Source organism: Drosophila eugracilis, unplaced genomic scaffold (assembly GCF_018153835.1).
Source record: "Drosophila eugracilis isolate 14026-0451.02 unplaced genomic scaffold, ASM1815383v1 contig_2088, whole genome shotgun sequence".
Lineage (NCBI taxonomy): Eukaryota > Metazoa > Arthropoda > Insecta > Diptera > Drosophilidae > Drosophila > Drosophila eugracilis.
This window is the reverse complement of record NW_024572964.1, coordinates 2,797,254-2,818,757: the sequence shown is the minus strand read 5'-3', so window position 1 is coordinate 2,818,757 and position 21,504 is coordinate 2,797,254. Positions and strand designations below refer to the sequence as shown.

The following is a 21,504-nucleotide window of genomic DNA, read 5'->3' as shown; positions in this document are numbered from 1 at the left end:
AGCTCTGAAAACCTCGCCCGCTATCCACGAACAATGCAAGCAACTGGAGCGCGCCAAGACCAGCGATCTGCTGAAGGCCAAGATCCAGCAGCGGCCGAATCGCGAAGATCTCGAAAGGCTTCACATTCTGGAGGAAGACGAGTGCCACATCGATCCCAGTTTGGCGGAGAAGCAGCGAATGCTGAAGAAGGCCCGCCTGGCGGACCAGCTGAACTCACAGATCCAACATCGTCCCGGTCCCTTGGAGCTGATCAAGAAGAACATTCTGCACACGGAGAAGCCCATCGAGAAGATCGTCAAAGAGGGACTCGTCTCCTTTAAGGCAACCAGCGAAGGCTTGCTGACAAGACCTCAGCATCCGCACAGTTATATGACCTTCGATGAGGATTCCTTGAGTTCCGAGAGTGATACACGGCAGACACCGCCGCGTTTGGACGAGGCGATGGCAGTCACTTCCAGTTCACCCACCGATGTGCTGCAGGCGGCGGCTGCCTCTGCGGGAATAGTGACCATGGCCTTGACCATGCCTACAGCTGGTCAACTGGTGGTCACCTCGCCGCAGATTATACCGCAGCACCCCAAGGCTATGGTGGTGCCGGCACCAGTGCCACCACCTCCGCCACCACCACCACCGCTTCCCATGGCTAGTTTCATAAAGGTGAAGCAGGAGACGGCAAATCTGTTCGAGGAACTGTGTCAGAGTGTAACGGGAACCACTGCGAGTCCGGTCAACCATCAGTACCTGCCCATGTTGGCATCGCCTTGCTCCCTGGCCTCGAGTACTTCTACACTGAGTCCATTGTCTTCCATCGCCTCACCGCCACCACCGTCAATGACCACCGCACGTCTGCACCTGCAGCCCGTATCCGTGAAATCCGATGCTCCCGGAAAGGATAAGAACAGGAAGAAATCCAAGTCCAAGCCAGTGTCCAAGGCTCGCACCATCAAATTCCACGAGTACAAGGGTCCACCCAGTGCCGCTGGCCAAAAGCAGGATCAAACGCAGCCGGAGGAGACATCCTACCAGCTTATGTTGGAGCAGCAGAACTGCCTGCTGAAGTTCCTGGAGAACCTCAACAAGAATCAGTCCATCATCCCAGCGCCCAGTGCGCCGGGTGTTATGATTCCAACAGCTCCTGGTGCTACCAACAATAGCATCACGGTGACCACGAAGACGGTGCCCGCATTGGCCTCGCAATCTGCTCCAGCTCCAGCTCCCATCAGCCTGCCGAACACCATTTCTATAACGAGCAGCTCGGGAGGAGCCCCGCTGAATTTTGGGGATGCCGCTATGCTGACGCCCACTCCGGCGGCCGCACCTACGCCGCCCACTCTTTCGCTGATTGCTACACCACAGCAACAGTTGCAGATGCATCAGCAACAACAACAACAACAACAACAGCTACATCAACCAACTGTCGTGCAGCATCCGCCACCACTGCCCTCGCCGGCGCTTTCGGTCAGTTCTTCGATTCCGCCCAGTCCGGCCACCAGTTATGCCGAATCCACCACCAGTTCAATCACAGATTTAACCCGGTTGGAGAAGATGAAGGTCTCGGACTTGAAACAGCATCTTAAGCGCAGGAATTTGCCAGTATCCGGACCCAAACCGCATCTTATTGAGCGGCTGAAACCGTATCTGCCATTGGAGGCTCTCGACAGCAATGTTACCCCCACACCGGCCGCCAACAGCAACAATACCGCCACAGAGGTGATCACCATAAGTGATGCCATGGATACCAGCAACTGTGGTCTGGTGGAGCAGCCCCCCCCAGTGACCATGTTGGTTTCAGATGCGGGCATGGAGCACGAGCAGATGGATGTGGTACAGCAACAGCTGGACAATACGCATCCGATGACGTTGCAGACCATTCTGCCACCACAGCCGCAGACGGCTACCATCATCCTGACCAACGAGGAGCTGCTCAGGGAACAGCAGCGTAAGATTGACGAGTTGCAGAGGCAACTGCAGCGATCGCAACAGGAGCTGCAGAAGATACGCCAGCGGCAACAGCAGCAGCAACATCAGCAGCAGACGGTCACAGCCCAGGTGGTGAATGCCTTGCCCTCCCAGCAGATTACGCTGATCACCACGACCTCGAATGGGCCACAGCAAACGCTAACTGTAATGCCGCAGCAAGTGGAGAAGAATATACCCGCCAAGGTGACGGTTAAAGCCAGTGGAGCTAGCAATAACCACAAGGTAAATGGGTTGCAACAGCAGGGATCAGCAGCCAAGAAGCCAGCCGGAGGCAACTCGGGCAACAACAGCAACATCTCGTCGTCTAATCCACCGCCCATCAACCAGAAAATGGTGGTCAAGCAACAGCTGGAGGCTAAAATCCAGAAGCAAAAGGCAGCGGCAGCAGCTGCCGCTCAGCAGCAACAGCAACAGCAGCAACAACAACAGCAGCAGCAGCAGCAGGCACTGCAGCAACAGCAACAACAGCAGCAACAGGTGCGCCTGCTCACGCAAAAGACACAAACTGTACTCATTCCATTCAACAACAACAACAATCACATAAACAACGCTCCTGCCAAGACAACAACCAAGAAATCAAACGTGCCCGCCAGCAATACAGCCACCACAACCATATTGCAGGCAGCCAAGCCGACGGCGGTAGCAACAGCAACAGCATCGCCTGCCACCCAGCACCACAACAACTTGGGTCTGCTGTGGAACGAGGGCAATCAGACCATATTCCTGGTGGGCTTGAATGATCAGCATATGACGGCGCACACGTTAGGCAATATCAGCTTGACGGCCACCACCACAACACCAGCAGCAGCAGCAGCACCTCCATCAGCAACAGCAACTCCTGTTGCAACATCAGCTGCGGCGCAGCCCAGGAAACTACTAAATGGCCACCAACGCACAAACTCCCTGCCCAGCATTGTGTTGCCCATCGAAGCCAAGTCCATCATCACTCAGCAGCAGTTGCAGCAGCTGCAGCAGCAGCAACAACAGCAGCAATTCCAGCCTGTCCAGCAGCAACTCATCCAGGTGGACATCAAGCCCTCGCCAGCTCCTCCGCCGCAATATGAAGAAGCTACTAAGCAGCTGGCAGCCAGTAAGGCGGCGGCTCTAAATGGTCTCATGCCGCTAGTGAAGATTAAGGAAGAACCAGCGCAGTCGCCTGCTCCTGCGGCAGCTCCTCTGACACCAACAGCTCCGCTCAGCAAACGCAAGTCGGCGGGCATCAAGTCCGAACAGGTCAGCGATGTTCTGGACATACTTATCAAGCAGGGTGAACTGCCAGAAAGTGCCGCTCTGGAGCCTATTACTCCGCTAACGCCGCTGCCGGAGTTGTCTATGTTCAATGGAGCCGCCCCCGCCACGGCGGCAGGTGGAGCCAGCATAGTGCCACTGGTGCCCAAGCTGGAGGCACCAGCCACGCCTGTCCAAACTCTTGACATAGCCATGGACACGAATGAAGCGCACGTGAGCTTTGCCAGTACTCAGCCAACGAATCATGGATTCATCGAGAACATAGACATGGCTTCGCCCCTGCAGACGGATTCAAATGCCATAGATGCAGAGAGTGTGGCTAAGACTTTGGACATTTTCCTGGAGCAACATCATGCCACACCCCCGCCGAGCACACCGCCCAAGAGCTGTCACAGCGGCAGCGAGAAGCCCAACAGTCCGGATGCCAAGCTCAATCACTTTGACGAGTACGAGTTGCTGGAGCTTATGTCGCAGCAACTAGAGATGGACATGGGAGATGACTCCAGCGGCTATTGCCACACCTCGGCGACCAAGAGCAGCAGCAACAACAACGGCAACCTGCGACGCGATCTCAATCCCAGCCTGCAGCCCTCCATCAATGAGCTGCTGGATGCCAGCAGTCCCGACAGCGTGCTGCTGAACAACAATCCGGGTGCCGATGTGGACTTTGATGCAGATAGCTTTGTGGCCCAGCTGACTCAGCATGTGGCAGGCAATGGCAATAGTCCCGGGGTCAATTGCAATGGATCCATAGAATCCTCGTCGTCGGCGGTGAATGGTCACTTCAGCAGCCACAGCACTCCAATGGATTGCGATGATTTCGAGAGCACACTCAACTCCTTCATGCAGGCGGTGACACAACCGCAGGCGGGTCAACATAACGAATTCACGACGTCGACGAGCATGGCCAATGGCACCGGAGCAGGAATGGGCGTGGACAATGGAGGCGGCGGTGGTGCAGTGGACGCGTTCAATGCCAGCGGCGATATTTTCGATCTGTTCAACATGGACGACTACAAGATGAATTGGGCAGCGGGAGACTTTACGGTCTAGGTGGTTTATGTTTTCATTTAACCTCCGAAGGAAGGCAGAGCAGAATTTAACAAAAAAAAAAAACACATCTATATATTTCCCCAACTTTGTTCCGTATCGAAAAAGAAAAAACAAAAACAAACACACAATCCAGCGTGGTGCTCACTTTTCTCAAAATATTCCTGAAGAATTCGTTTCGAAGAAAGCAAACACACACAAAACAAATCCTATTTATTTTCTAAATGCATTTAAAACATTTGAACGTCAGTTGAAATTTCGAAACTTTACTATTTCCAAGAAAACAAAAACAAAAAGCAAAAAACAAAAAGCAAAAAGCAAAAACAATGCCAAAATTGCCGGGAGTGACACTCCAACAACCATACTTTTGCACCCTTTCCTATATAAGCAAGAAAAAGAAAAACCACAAAAAACAGCCAACACATTTAGAAAAGGATAACAAGTAAAACTTATCATAAACTATCATTAAAGAGTAAGCCTAAAATGTTGTAAAGATCGATAAAGAGAGAAAACACGAGAGAAAAAACAAAAGTACATGTTTCTAATGAAGGTCATTCCAATTTGAGAATAATGCGAGTGAAATCTAACTAACTAAACCGAATGGAAGGAGAAGAAGAATGAATGAGTTGAGTCCGGGATGAAGATCAGGATCAGGATGAGGATCAGGATCTGAAAATTTAGATGAGAGAAAGCGGCAAAGGAAAAGAGAAAATAAGCTTAACAGTAAAAAAAATCTATAAAAAATCGTAAAAAAATTATATTCTTGTTGTGAGAACGACTTAAGTGAAACACATTCAGTAATTTTGTTTTAAGTTCTATTTAAAATGAAATGAATTAAATTATTTAAAGCCTATGCAGTGCTTACTTCTAATTTTAAAGCGAAACTAAATTAAATATTTTAAAAACACAATTTGAGAAGTATTTCCTGCAAGGAAAGAAAAAGCCTTTAAAGTAGTCAAAGCCACAAAACCAGTTAAATGCAAATTTAAGCTCGGATCAATTTCATTTTAAATGCTAGTAAAAATATATTATATATTCATATTTCTTTTTGTTTTGCATTCTTAGGCACAGCGAATTCCGTTACTTAAATTAATTCTAAACAAAATATATATATATTAAAAGCATTAAATTTAGCTACTTCGTAAAGCAATTCAATCCTGCGGCGTGTACTTAACGCACATTTTGTAACCACTTTGTTCATCTTTCGTATTCGGCAAAACATACTATATATTTGGCTAAGTGTATTTTGTAAATGAGAACATGAGAGCATGCCAAGCATTCGGACATATTTTTGAGTGTAGGGCTCAATAAAATCAAATTAAACTGTAAACTGGAATAACTAATGATTAAGCGAAAGGAAACATTTCATTAGGAAAGGAAAGGACTAGAGAGCAAACTAAAAACCCAATTTAAAATTGCAAAATGTGAAGAACTCAATACACCAATAAATATATTTTTGTATAAGCAAATTATATATATATATACGCTACGTTTAGATCTAGTCTAAAATTCACACATTTCACATTTCACCCGCAGAGCAAAAGTTAATCATCACTTGACACTCGTTTACATTTGCAATAATCTGATTTAAACCTCGATTTTAAGCCTAAAGTATATTTATCATCGACGACGCGCTTTAAACACAAATGAGAAACGTTTCCATTATAACAATTCATATATTAATTAATTAATTTAATGAATACGTTTATTGTTAGTATCAAACTTAATTACCATAACTAAGCTTATTGTTTGATTAATTCTAAATTTAATTACCTAAATATCTAATTTAATATGTTGGCTTGAACAATTTTTGTGCGTTGCGTTTAAAAGAGATTTCATTTAAATACAATACAGAATAAACTCAATCACGTCATGAACTATGTCTAGTTTTTTTTGTGCAACAAAAAGGATAAAAGTCTATATAATAATACTTAACAAGTGATATACCGATATATACTTATATATATACATAACTATATATAATTGTGTGAAAGAACTTAATGCGTAAATAAAAACAAAAACATTATTCATTTTTCCAAAATGCGGTGCCCAGAGCACACGGACTTAATTTACTTACCAAACTGATTAGCGAAGCCAAACACAAATGATTTATCAAGTTCTCAACTCTGCCAAGCATAATAAATACGCATTTAAGCGCATTACGCCCCTGCGCAGGATAAATTTCACATTAAAATTAAAATCAATGACAGAATAATACGCAATCATAATGATTTTATGGCTGCCACAAGCGGCCACAGCGCCGCATCAACAACATCAACAAAACAAGGCTTATCATTAGCCAAAGCGGCCATTCCTTGATTGGCGGCCCACCGCCCCACTGTCCACAGCCCTCTTAGGGGCGGGGCAGCTGCCAGCCAGCCAGAAATCGAGTTGAGTTGTTTATTTTTAGACCCGAAACGAAATCAGCAAACAATATGACGCAAAATTGCAGCAGCAGTGGCAGTCGAGTAGCCATGGCAACAATTGTCGGATATTCCATAGTTGGACGGCTGCCAAGCGTTATGGCTTACATCTGGAGGACAAGAAAGGAGCACACAGAGGGGGCCTGCTGTGCACTACTGCTGTCCTACACGGAGAACATCCTCCTCCTGAATATCCTTTGAAAGTGGACCTGGCGCTGTCTTTGGCCTGTTCCTAAGAATTTAACTTGAATTTCTGTTGGCTTTGATTGGAGAAACAATAATTTTGCATATTTTACGACTCTTTTTAGAACTTAGAACAATAGGGCCTGGCTGTAATTATATTTTAAGGCAGTGGTTTCTTTGAGTTCTGATATCTCTGCAAAAGGATTTGCATTTAAGCAGGCATTCAAGGACCAGTAAGGCTATGAAGGGTATTACCAACTAAGTACAAGCCATAAATTGGTAATGGAAAAATTGATGCCATTCAATATATTTTTGGTACGAAGTTTAGTTAGTTGAATCTTCACTATTACTGTTTCACTATCTTGCTGACATTCAAATGTATTCCGCCTTCGGCGCTCAGCAATATATTTCCGACTTTGTACTTGATCGGAACCGAGGTCTTAGTCGGATACAACTCGAACTTAAAGTTGTGGATTAGTAAAGCCATTCCAACGATGACCTGCATCCTTCCGAACCGAAGACCAATGCAGTTTCGAGGGCCATCTCCAAACGGTAAGAAAGTGCAGGCGGGTCTCTGTTGCACCTGCTCCTCATCAAATCGCTCTGGTATGAACTTTTCCGGTTCCGGATAGAACTCGGGATCATGGTGTATGCCCAGGGTGGGCACCAATACTCCAGTGTCGGGTTCAATGTAGTATTTTGGATTGCTGTAGACATAGGGCTTAGTTGCAATGCGAACCAAATGAGCGACAACGGGATGCATCCTTAGGGTTTCTAGGAAGGAGAATGATTATAATATATTATGTTACCAAATGGAATAACCCAACAACTCACCATCAATAACCTTCTCCAGATACGTCATCTCCCGCATGCTGTCATAGTACAGCTTACCATTGTGCTTCGCCAGCACAGTGTCAACTTCTCTTCTCAGTTTATCCTGTATATCCTGATGGCTGGCCAATTCATAGAGGGCAAATCCCATGGTTGTAGAGCTGGTTTCAAAGCCAGCCAGAAAGAATATGAAAGCCTGAGCAGCGATCTCATTGAAGGTGAGGCCATCCTGCTTATCGCCCTTGTCGTACTTTAACTTCATTTCAATCAGCATGTCCATGAAATCGTTCCGTGTTACATTGTTCTTAACCCTATACTCGATAGTGTCCTTGACAATATTCATGTAGAAATCCTCAACCTCTGGCAGCAAACTCTTAAAGCCAAGTTTGGCGGACAGCTTAGGTGCCCCGAAGAGCAGTAGGTCCACCAGTCTGCCATGACGACGTTCGCTGATGGCCGAGTTTCCCATCCGAACAAACTCCGCCTTGGGATCCCTCAAGCTGTTGCACTGCAGGCCAAAGGCACAGATGCCAATCACATCAGCTGTGAATCGGGAAAGGAGATTGGTGATTTCCAAGGTCTGTGGAGGGCTGGAGATCTTCTCATCGAAAACCCGAATCAGTTCATCACCAACATTGAGGACTGTTGGGAACATAATCTTCATTTTGCCGGAGGTAAAGGTGGGTGTGAGCTTTTGGCGCAGAGTCTTCCACTTCTGACCCTCGACTGTGGTCAGATTACTGGTCAGCGGATCATCCTTTTCGTTGTGGAATATCCCACGATCGTGGAACTTGTCAAAGTCACGGATCAGCACTGTTTTCACGAAATCAATATCGGTGACCACGACGAATTTCTTGGCATAAACATAGAATCCCACGAAAGGTCCATCTGTCTGGTTTTTGTACTTGAAGTAAATTCTCTTGAGAATATGAGAGAGCTGCATCGTTCGCATGAGTTCGCTGGTGTTTCCGAGCGGAATGTTTGGTGGATCATGTGGGATCCCACGACGCTTCCAATATGTGTAGTTCTGGTACACCCACCATGCTGCGAGAGTGAGGGCACCGATCAACAAACCGATTAGAACAAACATTTTGAGTACACTGAATCGCTCAGCGGGGAATGCTTTGCTTATATTGTTTACCAGCGAGAGAGCTTTGGACTCTCTAATCGCCCGCCGCTCTATTCTGGTTATGTGAATCACAATTCCATGATGAAAACGGCGGCAAACAACGTGAAATTTTCAGTTCCTACGGTATAATAAGCTCTCTTATATACGTCTCTGAAATTTGTTTTGTTTGTTTGTCTCTCTTTAACTAAAGAGTGCTAATTCTAAATAGTGAAGCTTCCGTAAAGCGAACTTCCCTAAAAAAATTATAGAAATAAAGAATATGATTGAAATTAGATAATTTCAATTTTAGTTTAAATTTAAATTCTTTTACATTTCTTCGAATGGATGTCTTTGTTTTTAAAATTAGTTGGTTTAATGTAAAATATAGTGACTGTAGTTTACAGTAAACAATCATACACCTGTTTACCTTATCTATAATTAAACTCAATGCGTTTTCAGACTTTAGCCTTCGCATTAACAGAAAAATCGAACCAATGGCATAGTAACATTCCGATAAGTTAACATAATTTCGCATTTTTCATGTTATTTACAATAACAGCGCTGTCTGGCAGACTCTTCAAAATACTAATCATAGTTCCTTTTCGTTAATTTTAAAGACGGAATTCAGTATGCAGAAACACTAATCGATTCTCGTAAATTCCAGAAATGAATATGAAATCAATAATCACAAATCAAAGTAAGCAGTCATTATTAATCAGCATTTACTGGCTTCAACTAGTCCTTTATGAAAATAATCCCATTCACTGATTTAATTAAGGACTAAGTATCAACCCACACAGCTCTTTCGAAGTAGTTATTGGCTTAGGTAATCGTCTATTGTTCGAAAATTCAATGGCCATTCAGCAATTGTCATTGAAGGGCTTAAAGTCCTTACTGAATCGATGGCCAACTCGCATATTTCCCCAATTAAGCTATGCCATTACCTTTAATAACTCGCCTTATAGCCATGGCAATTTATGCATCTAGTTCGCGTTGTTTTTGGCCATTGTTGGTGGCAGCCACAGCGAAAACAACAGCGTCAACATTCCACAACAGCTGCAATATGTGCCAGCAACAGTTGCCCAGCACCGCACCGCCCACGCGAGTCCACAACCACCCACTGCGAACTAAATTTATACAACGCTGACTGTAATTTGCGTTATTAAAATGGCGTCAGTTGCTTACCAAAGCGAAAAGTTCCACCACGCCCCCATCGTTGTCCGCAGGTCCTTGGTCCTTGTTATAGGAGCCCTGTGCTGCTTTTTCCACGCTCTTCTAATTGTGTTTGAGCTGCGCTACAAATAAGGCGTCCTGCGATGGCCAGTCTGGTAAATTGAGATTTATTTCTCAGAATTTGGTATTTGGCTAAGACACAAATAGAAAATATCGCAGGAAACCAGCTGACTTGCTAGTCCAGTTAAGGAATAATGATGATTATTAAGGTGTCTAGCTGGGGTTGTACTACTAATTATCTCTCTTTTTTTAAAGTTGTGCTTAAAAATAGTAATATATTGTTTCCTTTTGGTTTAAAATGATTTCTTTGTAAGTTAGTAAAAGTAAATCTTCTAGAAAGGAACACCCTTTGCCTTAGTCCTTATAGACTTAACTATAAATCCCTTGATCACCGCCCTATAGAGGTTTCCTAAACTGCTCTAGCCGAAGCCCCAAGGGAGCTACGCAATGTGCGTACTTCCCCTTGGCTTTTGCCTTTTGACTTGGCCCAGCAACAAGTTGGTCATCAGCCATCAGGGCCATTTCCACTTACCCCAGCCAAAGGACACCCCCAATCTTGGCCACCCGTCCCATAAGTCAAACTGTTGCTTTCGTTTTCCTCTGGTGTGAACTTTTCACTTTCCTGCCAGCTTTGCGTTCCCACTGATCGATATCAATTGATTGAGCCAAGCGGAGGCACACGACTTTTTTGCCGTTTGATTAACAAAAGGAATTTGCAGAGCCCCACAAATTATGACCCACTCGACAGCAATTTCCCGGCACATTATTCAGAGTTAATTACTTTGTCAAATAAAGCGTTTTGAGCCACCGGCAATGGCAGTGGGCCATTGTTCTTGCCGGCTTTGGTGTGAAAATTCAATTAACTTCTTCGCTGTAAATAGGCAAAAGTACGGCCTAGCCGAAAATCTGTCTGGCAAACTATTTGCATTGAACATTTAACAAAACGACCAGGACAACGAGGACGAAAGCAACGACAACAATGGCCAAAGCAATGGCTGGCTGTCGCGATTTTTGCGTCATTTACTCAAGTTTATGCTAAGACCACTTGTCGTCCTCGCAAATTGTTCTAATTAAGAAGACCAAGTTGGCGACGAAGTTGGCCCAAAGGACAGGGGGCGTTCGGGCAGGTAAAATGCCAAATTAAAATCGTAATGAAGCACTTAAGTTGTGTTTTCTTAGACCTTTTCTGATGCTCTTTCAAAAGGCTCCTTGAAATATATCTGGCGATTATGATGAGTATCATCGAAACAAGGAGAAGACGAGAATTTTTAAAAATAATCATTCTGTCATATTTATGCTTATTTAGTCTATTTATATAATATTTTAATATTTATTAGTACACTCTCGAAAGAGTATTTAACACTCAGTGAATACAAGCTGATGACATCCTGTGTTTGGTTCCTCTTAATTCAGCCATCTTGGTTGCTGGCGAGCGAGGATTTGAGATTCAAGTGGCCCCAGCATTAGCGTCAAGTGCTCGGCTGTCTTTCTTAGGGCTTCCACATAATTAAGTTGTAGCCATTGAAAGTGGGCAAAGGATTATGCCTGGTCCTCGGACTGCTCTCGCCCTTAGTCCTGTGGCACTTTTCCCTCCTCGCTGTCGCCATTAATTGAGTGTCATGGCGAATGCAAAATAAGCTTACGCATTTAGTTGACATAAACGTCAGGGATAAACTGCCATCTGGTCATCCAACTCAATGACAGTTGCACTTGCAACTTGGCCAACGCTAAATAGATTTTTAAGCCACTCTAATGACAGGCAATTAGCAGGGACTTTTTTCTATTTTGAAACAAATGTAACTCAGATTAGGGGATAGTGGTTATGAAAAAGATGATTAATTAGCAAAGAAAACCAATTAGAAAGAAAAACTTATAATATTCCTTATACTCATATTGTCAAATATATTGGTAATATATTCAATCCATAGAATAGCTTACGATTTTTGTAATCAAAAAGCCCCAAAAAGTAGGCCACATATTGTGAATCTCCTCTATGAGTGACTGGTATCTCGCAGTCAGGAGCCTGGAGCGTTGTGGTCCAACTGGTTTTGCACCGTTTCAACCCGCTTGTCCGACCCCTGGACCCTTGGACCCCTGACCTGTCCAACCTCCTGACCGAGGGTCAATATTGGTTTGCTTTACTGCGCTCGGTTTGATTTTGTTTGCTCTTGGCTGCGAGCGTGCGGAGCGAAAACTTTTGCCGCAAGACTCTCACACGCGCTTGATTCTCGCCGAGAATGTGTGCAAATGTCGGGGATATTCCATGGTTAAACAAAAGCATTTGCATGAAAATGTTTTACTTTTACTTCGAGTTCTGTGTGTGACGAGCAAACGGAGGGGAAAGCAACAAGGGGGCTCGCCATTTTGTTAGCTTTATGTTTTGTTTTTCCTCTGTTGTGCAGTGCTAATTGAGGCAGATTCTTTGCAGCCCCACAGCCGTCTCTCAGACGAAGTAATGCCGCCTGTAAAATGGAAAACTTAATCTGAAAAAATCAATCTGCAATAAAAATAAAATTAAGGACACGACGGAAGGCCTATAAAAGAGGGAAAGACGGAGACACATAAAGAAGAGCCGAGAAAAATGGACGCACGCAGGACCCCTGGCCGAAGGCAAAAGGTGTGCGTCAGGATTACGCGGCATTTCACCATTTCAGCATTTCGGCATTTCAAGAGGCGGCGGCGAGGGTCCAAAGGATATTCATAAATAAATATCTGCAGGCATACAAATTGATAAGCTGGCAGCCAGGTCCCGGCCTAAGCCCCCCAACAATACCCGGAATGCCCAGACCCTGGCATCTTAATCGACAGACGCTGCATACCTTTTCGGGTGCCTGCGAAATCGCCAGTCAACCTCCCGACTCCGTGTGGGTGGGGATTCTCGAACAGGTCCAAACCAAACATCCCCCGATGACTGGCTGGCTAACAGGTAAACACTGGCTACACTGGGAAAACAAAGGGCTTAAGAGATGAGAAAACTTCCAAGGATAAAGCTTATAATGAAACTGTGGAGTAAATGGCAAGCTCTCTGCCATTAACTTTAATATCAAACTTATTTTAAAGCCCTTTAAGAGATATTAAAAATAATATTTATAAAAATGAAAGTGTTGGCTTTTTCCTTTCCTCTTCAAGATTTTTCCAAGTCCAACCGTGTGCGTTTCCTTTTGCAGCATTCTAATGCCGTTCGTCCTTCAACAGGCGCTGCTCCTTTCACACGCAATGTCCTCCCCCTACTTTTCTTCCCTTTTTCCACCGCGCTTTGGCACATTTTCCTTTGCTGCCTCCTCAGCTTTTTTTCGCAGCTCCTCCTTGGCCCTTTTCCACTTTTCTTGGGGGCCCATTGAATTTTATTGTGCGCTCAAATTGTTTTGGTATTCAAGCTTAAAGCACGCGACTGCTTCTATGCCTGTGGTTGGCCGTCTTTGGCTCCTTCTGCTCCTTGTTTCCCTTCTGTTTTCCTTTTTTTTTTTGTTGCTGCTGCAGGTCCTGCGAGGTTGTGATAGTGTGCGTGCGATGTTTCCGTCCTCGGCGATGTTCTCTTGCCTTCCAGCGTATCCTGTTGCTTGCGAAACGCAACCAGTTGAACATTTCCAGTAGGACTCTCAGGGCCTCGTCTCCATTCGGCTTTCAATGTCGTCCTTTAACGCTCTCTCGGTGAAAGGCTTTCTCTTGTTGTTCTCTCTCTCTCTCGGTGTATGTGTGCTATTCGGCTGTTGCTTGGCACATGTTTAACGCGCAATTATTTTGGTCCTGTTGCGCTTTTTCCAAGCTACTGTGTGCCAGTATGGGTGGCTGGCTTAGTTTGTATTCAGACAAAGTCAACTTCAAGTTGCTAAAATAACGTAATTAATTCTGTTATTACGCACTCAAAAATACACTCTTTTTTGAGATTTATATTTTGTTCGAAAACTTCTTTATAACTTCCTTATAAGAATAATTTTAACTACTTTAAAAATTTGAAGTATTTTGTGCTTAATTTGGGGTTTTACCTTTTATAATCTAACATAAGTCTTAATAAAGTCATTTATTTTGAAACCCTCCAAAAAAGGAACCAAATATTGTCTTTGAAGTTCTAATTAACACCAAAATTTTATACTAGTTCATGGCTTAATAATAATATTAAACTCCCATAAACCAGGGACTCCTGATAATAAATCACTCTTTCAAATATTTAAATCTCCTCAAAAAACTCCCAGAAATATCCCGAAAACCAACTCCGCTACCAAAGCTGCCACCATCGCCATCGACATCAACATGATGATGATGATGGCCATCAGCATCATGGCTGGGGCATGCAACAATTATGAAAAGTCTCCACTCGGGTACATTTGTCCGCTCGTGTAGACCGAGAATCGACGGATGTGGCCGAGTGGATAGAGAGCGCGCACCTTGTGGCAAGTGCGTGGGCGTGGGGGGCGGGGCATGTGCGAAGGCGACGTTCGCAGCTGCCTGCATCCGCATCCAGGGAAATCGCTTAGCTGTTGCTTTCGTGTGCGACTTCGCAAGGTGGAAATTGATATTACTTTTTAATGCTGGGCCAGCTGGTGGCAGGACTTCCAGTGAGCGACAGAGACGGGCTGTATCCTATACTATGGAAGTGCAAACGAGAGGGAGTAAGAGCTAAAGAGAGAGAGAGGGAAAGCGAGAGCGTACATATAGCGCCGAAGGACCAAAAGTGCCAGCCTCGTCACAGTTCGAGTTGAGCCGTCTCGCGAGCAGGACACCAAACGCGGAGGCTGACATATCCTGTGGCCAGGAACTTGGGCATCAGGAACCCAGGCTATAGAAGCTATAGCCTTACTAACTTTTCCCGGCCAAGGTGTGCGTGTGTGTGTGTGTGCGCGAGTGTGGGTATCCTGCCTGTTGTTGCGCTGCTTGTGTGTGCGTGAGTGTGCGTAGCCGTGTTGTTGGCCAAACAAAAGCCAAAATAAGTGACGAATAAATTTTAAGCCGCGCGCCTAACACACGCTACCTGAAAATATACATTTTCTTCTCTTATAAAAATTATAACACTTACTTTAAAAGAAACGTATTTCGAGGGGCAGGTGAGTTTAACCCATGTGTGTGTGTGTGTGCCAAAAATGGTTGTTATGAAAGGACTCGCGTGGCAGGCTAGCAAATAGTTTAATTTCCGGTCTGGCCATCAGGCGCACATCCGGTTTCAGTTTTATTTCCGTCTGTGCTCGCTGCTCATTCACATGTGCAAAACTATTGGCTGCATATTCATAAGTGAATTTTATGAATGTTTTTTAAATACGAAATGTTTTCAAAATTCTCTTCAGCTTCACATTTCCCAGAGTTTTACTTTCTTGTTACCAAAGTTGTTCTAGTGTAAATGCTTTTGATGTTTTTTATACTTTTGTAGATTAAGCTGAGAGTAAGTTAAAGACATAAACAACCAGCCTGAAGTCTTGAATTTTCCAAAACCATGACTTGTTTATGCCAACCTCTTTGCTTGAGAAGTTTTTGTAGAAATCGAGAACAGAGCTTGAATTTTCTAAAATGCCATTACTCGAAAAGGTATTGATCCTTGATGGAACAAACCCCCCTCCCCCCTCACTCAAAAACTAATTCCAAATGTATTAACCGGGCTTATGTCTTAGCCCTTGGGGGCTTAGAGAAAAGACGGCGGAGCAACACCTCGCAGGCTGCTAAATAAAACAACTTAATGAAGCAAGAAATTGAAAACATTATCAAGGCGATTAATTATTGATACTTTGATGTTGCTGGCCCTCGTCTAATTAATTTATAATTAAGTTAGGCATTTGCCCGAGGTCTTCTTAGATTTCGCTGGCCGAGCTTTAAGTTCAGGATAAGGATAAGGCAGCGGCTTTAAGCTGTCTCCGGCACCTGGTCCAGCGATTGAGATTTTATGGACGTGACTCGCCTGCCGTATCGATGGCAATCAGTTAGAAGTTGGAGTGGGCATTGGCCAGTTCTTCCTCATGGCCAGCCAACTGTCATTACTCTTGTTCCTAATCCCTGCCAAAGTTTGCGCCGCCGCTCCACTCGCAAGGATTTCCAGAGCCCAGAGCTAAAACCCTGCACTTACCTTGAGCTTTGCGTCTGGTCGAAGTCTGCTCGAAAGTGCTTTTATTATGCCATTTTAATTTAGATTCCTATCAATCAGTAATAAGCATTTTGTCCACCCACACAGACAAAGGTAAAAGCGTAAAAAACGAGGAGATATTAGCCATTAAGGTCAAAGGCATTAGCTTAATATCCGCTTGATTTTTATTACAAAAACTTAATTTTATCGGAGTTTACCAGTGAGTGGGCAGGGCTTGGAGTGGGTTTAAATGGAATTTTCACTCAAATTTTAGAGGTCAGGGTAATGATTTTTGGCTTTTGGCTAAATATAAAATATTAAAAAAGAAAATGCATTATTGATGATCGATTTTAATGCAATTTGCTGGCCGAATTCAACAGAAGTTAAGGTTATTAAGGGCCCTAATTAAATACAGATTTCGTAAATAAATAATAAACTGCCTTTAGAACCAAACAGGCCTGCATTCACAACCAATTTGTAAATAATCAAAAGATTGTCGTTAAAATACCGATTTTATTCAATGAAAGCAAGTAAATAAAACTCCAATAAAAGATTAAAATCCTTTATTCGTCGACTAAAAAACACTGTAAAATAAAGCTACGCCAAGCCAATTAAATATTACTCATATTCCAGGGAATAAAAATATATTTCTACCATTGGCAGGCTGAAAGTCAATCCCATATTTACAGATTCATGTGATTGTTTTTACAGGAATCACAATTTGTGTTGATATTTCGTACTGTTTGGGCCAAAGTTTTAACGGCATTCGAAGGGAGTAAACAAAGTAGTTTAGTTTTCCTGTTTTGAGCGGATATGCAAATCAAGCGGCAGAACTCATTTCGGATTCCCCACAAAATCGCCAACAACCAGACAAGGGAAAAGTTAGCCAAAACAACAAATACTAGGGAAAACTAAGAAGAAAAAAGAAAACTCATTCGGATCGTTTGCATAAATTTGCGTCTTATTTTGTTGGCAATTTATATGCGCAGCCGAGTGACACACGCATTTTAATTGAAAGCAAATAAAAGACTCTATAATACATAATATGACAAGCCATAATCCTGACAGCAACAGTTATGCATGCTGACAGCTCGCAGCGGAGTAGTGGGCCGAAAACTGTTGGGTTGGGAAAAGCCGGAAAAGCTGGACAGCAGGCAAATGCTGACAGGCTGGCCATAACAGTGAACTTAATGGCATTTTAAACAACTGAACGTTGGACAGTTTTCCCATTTTCCCTTCTGTTTTCCCCCCCCCCTCTCATCTCATCTCTGTCGAAATGTATTCATTAATGTCGCCTGCAAAGTCAAAGTGTTTAAAATGTTGAACACGCTCGGGGCACATCCTTTGCTTATTACATATCCACACACACACACTCATGTGGCACCCTCCAAGGAGCCCCGCAAAAGGATTAAGACCTTTGTTTTGGGCCCTGCTTAGCTGCCTTTGGCTTGTTCTGCAACGCTTTAATCAAAAGCAAAAATTAATTAACTTTATACCAAGGATTCTGACTCCCGTTGGCTTATCATTTTCCCAGCGTGCGTTGTGAATAATGAACGACTCCCGGATTGCGAGATGCAAAATACCAAATTGCCGCTTCATTTGCACAACAATTTTTAATAAAGCAACAGCCAAGTGAGCGAATTTTTTCCCGTCGACGGCTTTTGACCGGGTTTTCCGGGCGCAAACAAGCGGAGGGCCCCAAAAAAAACAAAAAAAAAAAAGAGAAAACTCCGGGCAAAAGATAAAAAACGCGTAAACAAATAACCGACATAAAGCGCATAAAGTGAATGATGCTGGCCACAGGCGCAAATATTTATTTTACATTTTTAAATAAGTCGCTCACATTTGTCGTATTTGGCTTTATGCCAGGAAATCCAGCAAAAAAACTGCTGCAGTGGAAAAAATACACGATTTTTAGCTTGTTAATAACAAGGTTCTTAGCATATATCTATATATGTTTTTATGTTGTTAATATTCTCTTAAATAATGGGAAAGCCTTTCCAATAAAGTGAATATAAATACCATATTTAGTTATGCTTTAGTGCTAAGCCTTGGAAATTTGTTGGAATCAGCATTATTTATGGCAGAAAAGAGAAGAGTGGTTATAACCTTTTGTGATATAAAAGCTTGCTAATTGTTATGCTATTAAAGGAGTTAAAGTTAACAACTTATTATCTAGCAATTACTAGAACAAAGCTTGTTTTAAGATGATATCAGGTTTAAGCTGTGTTTGAAAACATCTTACAGTAATTAATCCAAGTTTAGTTTTGGTACCCCACAACATAAATAGCTGGCAGTGGAAATGCAATTAATTGAATTTCGTTGGCATTTCTACTCATCACGAAAGTCGAAAAAACTGTCAGTTTTTTGCTTCCCTTTCGTTTGTTACGCATGCAAAAATGTGCAAAGTGCAGGTTTACGCAAAAAATCAAAGGGTTCTAAGTGGAAGGAGGAGTAGAGGGATATGGGCACTGGCTGGGAAAATTGCCACCTCCCTGCATTTACCAGCTCCACCCACACAGGACGCTGCCGTGCACTTGTCGTTTGCACACACTCCTCTATTTACTTTCTGCGGCTCGACGAATTCTCAATTAAAATGTTTACCCACAGTTCGGGGAAGCAGTTTGGAACAGCTCTCGTTCACTGGTAATTTGCATATGTGGATGCGTGACTGTGCCCCGAAATACAATTTCTCGTTAAGGTTCCATAATAAAAATAAACTATCCGTACGGAGAGGGGGAGGAAAAAAAATGTTGGCTGGCAGAAATAAATTACACTTTTTCGCCGGTTTTTAATCCTGGAAATGTTGAATTATTCCAGGGAAATAAAGTGAATTAATGTCAGCTTTGAAATTACTTTTATGTGTGACAGCTTTAATGGGATTTCCAATTTTTGAACTGCAATCGTATTATATTTTTTGCTTTGTCTATCTGTCTTAAAACTCTATTAATAAATTGTAAATATTTGTCTAAAAAAGTCAGTGATTTAATTATTTTGTTTCCTAAAAAAAATTTACTTTGCTTCTCAGGCCAAACATTTTTCTATTTGACAGACTAATTTAGATGATTCTCCCCGTGAGCTTAAGAAATCCAAAGGGATCGGGGCCACTTGGCTTAACTTGGCCAAATCGCCGCAACACAGAGACAATGACAAAATGCTACAAATTTTACAATTTCCTTGTGCCATTTAAAGTCTCGTTCTGGAGGAAGGTTGTCCGCCGGCTGTTGGCATCGTCATTACCGTAACGCGGACTATCCTTAATATCCGGCCCACACAAAAAGAGAAGGCCGATAGAGCAAGGACTAGGGAATAGGGATATATGTGCAGGATATCCAGGCAGACAGTGACAGAAGGTAGATAACCAAGGCAGAAGCGTTACTTGGCCGCGCTGTGTTTACATTTTGTTAAACGCGACCCTGACCCGCGTCCAACTCAGCCCAAGCTGTCCCAGCTCTGCTCCTTCCAGTGCTCTCTTATTCCACTCCTAGTCCTTTCCCAGTCCTTGCCCCCAAACGTGTAATCGCTCAAAGCAGCTGATAATGGCTCCACTGGCTGCTGACGCCAGCCCAAGCCTGCCTGCTGTGGGCACACTTGGAAAAATGAATTTTCTAGATTTTTTTAAAGGGTTTAAAGAATATAAAATATGTATTTTGTTATTATGGAAATTATTTTATATAATTTTATCCTTAAAATGTAGTACTGCTTCCTTACATTGGTTATAAATTATTATAAATTTTAAGGAAAATATCTGTTAATACTGAGTTATCATTACCAATTAAGGTATTCCACCTTTTTGCAACCCACTCTGAATACTCTTTTTTTATAATTAAAGCAGGAACCAAATTTCCTTTGTGCACCATTGACAAACAAAATTTGCCGCATTGTTTGGCTATTCTTGCTGTGAGAGTTCTGCGCAAAATTGACATTTTATGCCCTTTCTATGGGTCCAAAAGTGTGTGGGAGTGGATTTTGCTACGGGTGGATTGTACAGATCGACCGGGGATGGGTTGGCCTAATGAAATATTTGAGCCAGCTAAGAGTCGTGTTATGAGTGCAGCTTACGCTTTATGCTTTGATTAATGTAATTGGCGCCCGAGGGTCACGGATGCGGGGCAGTTTGGCACTTTGAACCGCCTGAACTGGCCGTGTTGTGTACTCGAGATGATTAATGCATGTGCCCCCACTGCTCCGTCAGACGGGCAACAGGCTGAGCTTAAAGTTCAACAACATAAATAGGTCCGGAGATGGCCAAAGGACTGAAAATCGAAAGTAATTTTACTGAAAATGTAAAAGTTTCAGATCCAAGGATCCTTGGGACCAACGGCTAGCGAGCTGTTTGCGTAAAGTTTTAGGTAAAATTTCCGTTTTTTTGTGGCTGACTTTCTCCGATATCGCTACAATGCAATGTGGAAACCGAGAGGCAAGCAACAGTTTGGCGAAAAGTTGGCACAAACATTTATCAAACGAGCTAAGCAAAACTTTTCGACCCCCAAAAGAGCGCTGTAAAAAAGGAAATGGGGCAAAAACTATTTGCGGTTCGTTGACAATAAAATACCCTTTATGGCCAAGTCATTTGGTGAGCAGACATTCTGGGTTCGGGTAGTAAATATTTCGGGTTCTATTATTGCATATAAATATTCTCCTCAATTTGGGCTCATCTCTCATCTTGTTTGTCTGCCTGAGACTATAACTTTCCCTTTGGAATGTATTCAATTTAGTTTGATTGCCTTAGCTCAACCTTCGCAGGGTATTAGTATCCCATCCTCAGTTGGTTGAACTTTTTTTTTGGTTGCTCTGTTTGTTGGGTGTTCCCCCGACAAAGTCGACATTTTTTCGCTTTGTTGTTCCTGGTCTCGTGGCTGTGGTTCCTGCGGTTCTGTGGGTATCCTTGTATCGCGATGTTGCCACAGCTCATGTGCAGGACGCAAATTACAAGGCGGTTTGTGCCAGTTGGGCAATTGCCGCTCCCAAAAACAGCCAAAGGATTGACAGTTATTAAAAATGAAACGAGGCAATTACGTTCTGGTTTTGTTGCCAGTTGTTTTCGAGGCGTGTTTTCCTGGCATGTTTAACGGGCGCTTACATTTGCATACTTCTCGGCGCGGGCGAATATTTGTTAGGGTGGCCCTGAGGATTATCAAGGAACTTATAGAAGTTATAAAATTCGGAAAATTAAAAACATAATCTAGAGAAAAATAATGGATAATTAACATAGAAATAATATAGATTTGAATAAAGACAAGATTTGATCTGATCCCCATGTCGTATACGCAATATTAATAAGTAAAAGAACCTAAACTTTAAGCATTTAAAGCTATTCCATATAGTATTCCCTTTTATGGTCCACCCTATTGTTTGTTTGTTTGGCTGAGTGCGCCTTTGTTTGTGTTTGTTTGCGTGG

At 43.3% G+C, this 21,504-nt stretch overlaps 3 protein-coding genes across 5 annotated transcripts in view; 2 read left to right on the top strand and 1 right to left on the bottom strand.

Annotated features, from left to right (window-relative positions):
• Nucleotides 1-6,156, top strand: part of LOC108107826 (myocardin-related transcription factor B) — a 41,062-nt gene extending 34,906 nt beyond the window's left edge. The window contains exon 5 of the mRNA XM_017215576.2: nucleotides 3-6,156. Within this exon, the coding sequence (XP_017071065.1) occupies nucleotides 3-4,282 (4,280 nt within the window). The 3' untranslated portion in view covers nucleotides 4,283-6,156. The remainder of the gene's footprint in view (nucleotides 1-2) is intronic.
• A 1,009-nt stretch (nucleotides 6,157-7,165) lies between these two features.
• LOC108108144 (probable cytochrome P450 6a19) lies at nucleotides 7,166-8,835 on the bottom strand. The gene is made up of 2 exons (XM_017216074.2): nucleotides 7,720-8,835; nucleotides 7,166-7,659 (listed from the first exon to the last, which is right to left on the bottom strand). The coding sequence occupies exons 1-2, from the start codon at nucleotides 8,804-8,806 to the stop codon at nucleotides 7,232-7,234; spliced, it is 1,515 nt and encodes a 504-aa protein (XP_017071563.1). The 5' UTR covers nucleotides 8,807-8,835; the 3' UTR covers nucleotides 7,166-7,231.
• A 5,932-nt stretch (nucleotides 8,836-14,767) lies between these two features.
• The window catches only part of LOC108107868 (regulating synaptic membrane exocytosis protein 2), a 58,976-nt gene continuing 52,239 nt past the window's right edge, over nucleotides 14,768-21,504 (top strand). For all 3 annotated transcript variants that reach the window (XR_001772452.1, XM_017215647.2, XM_017215646.2), the window contains exon 1: nucleotides 14,768-15,099. The gene's annotated coding sequence lies outside the window, so the exon portion shown is untranslated. The remainder of the gene's footprint in view (nucleotides 15,100-21,504) is intronic.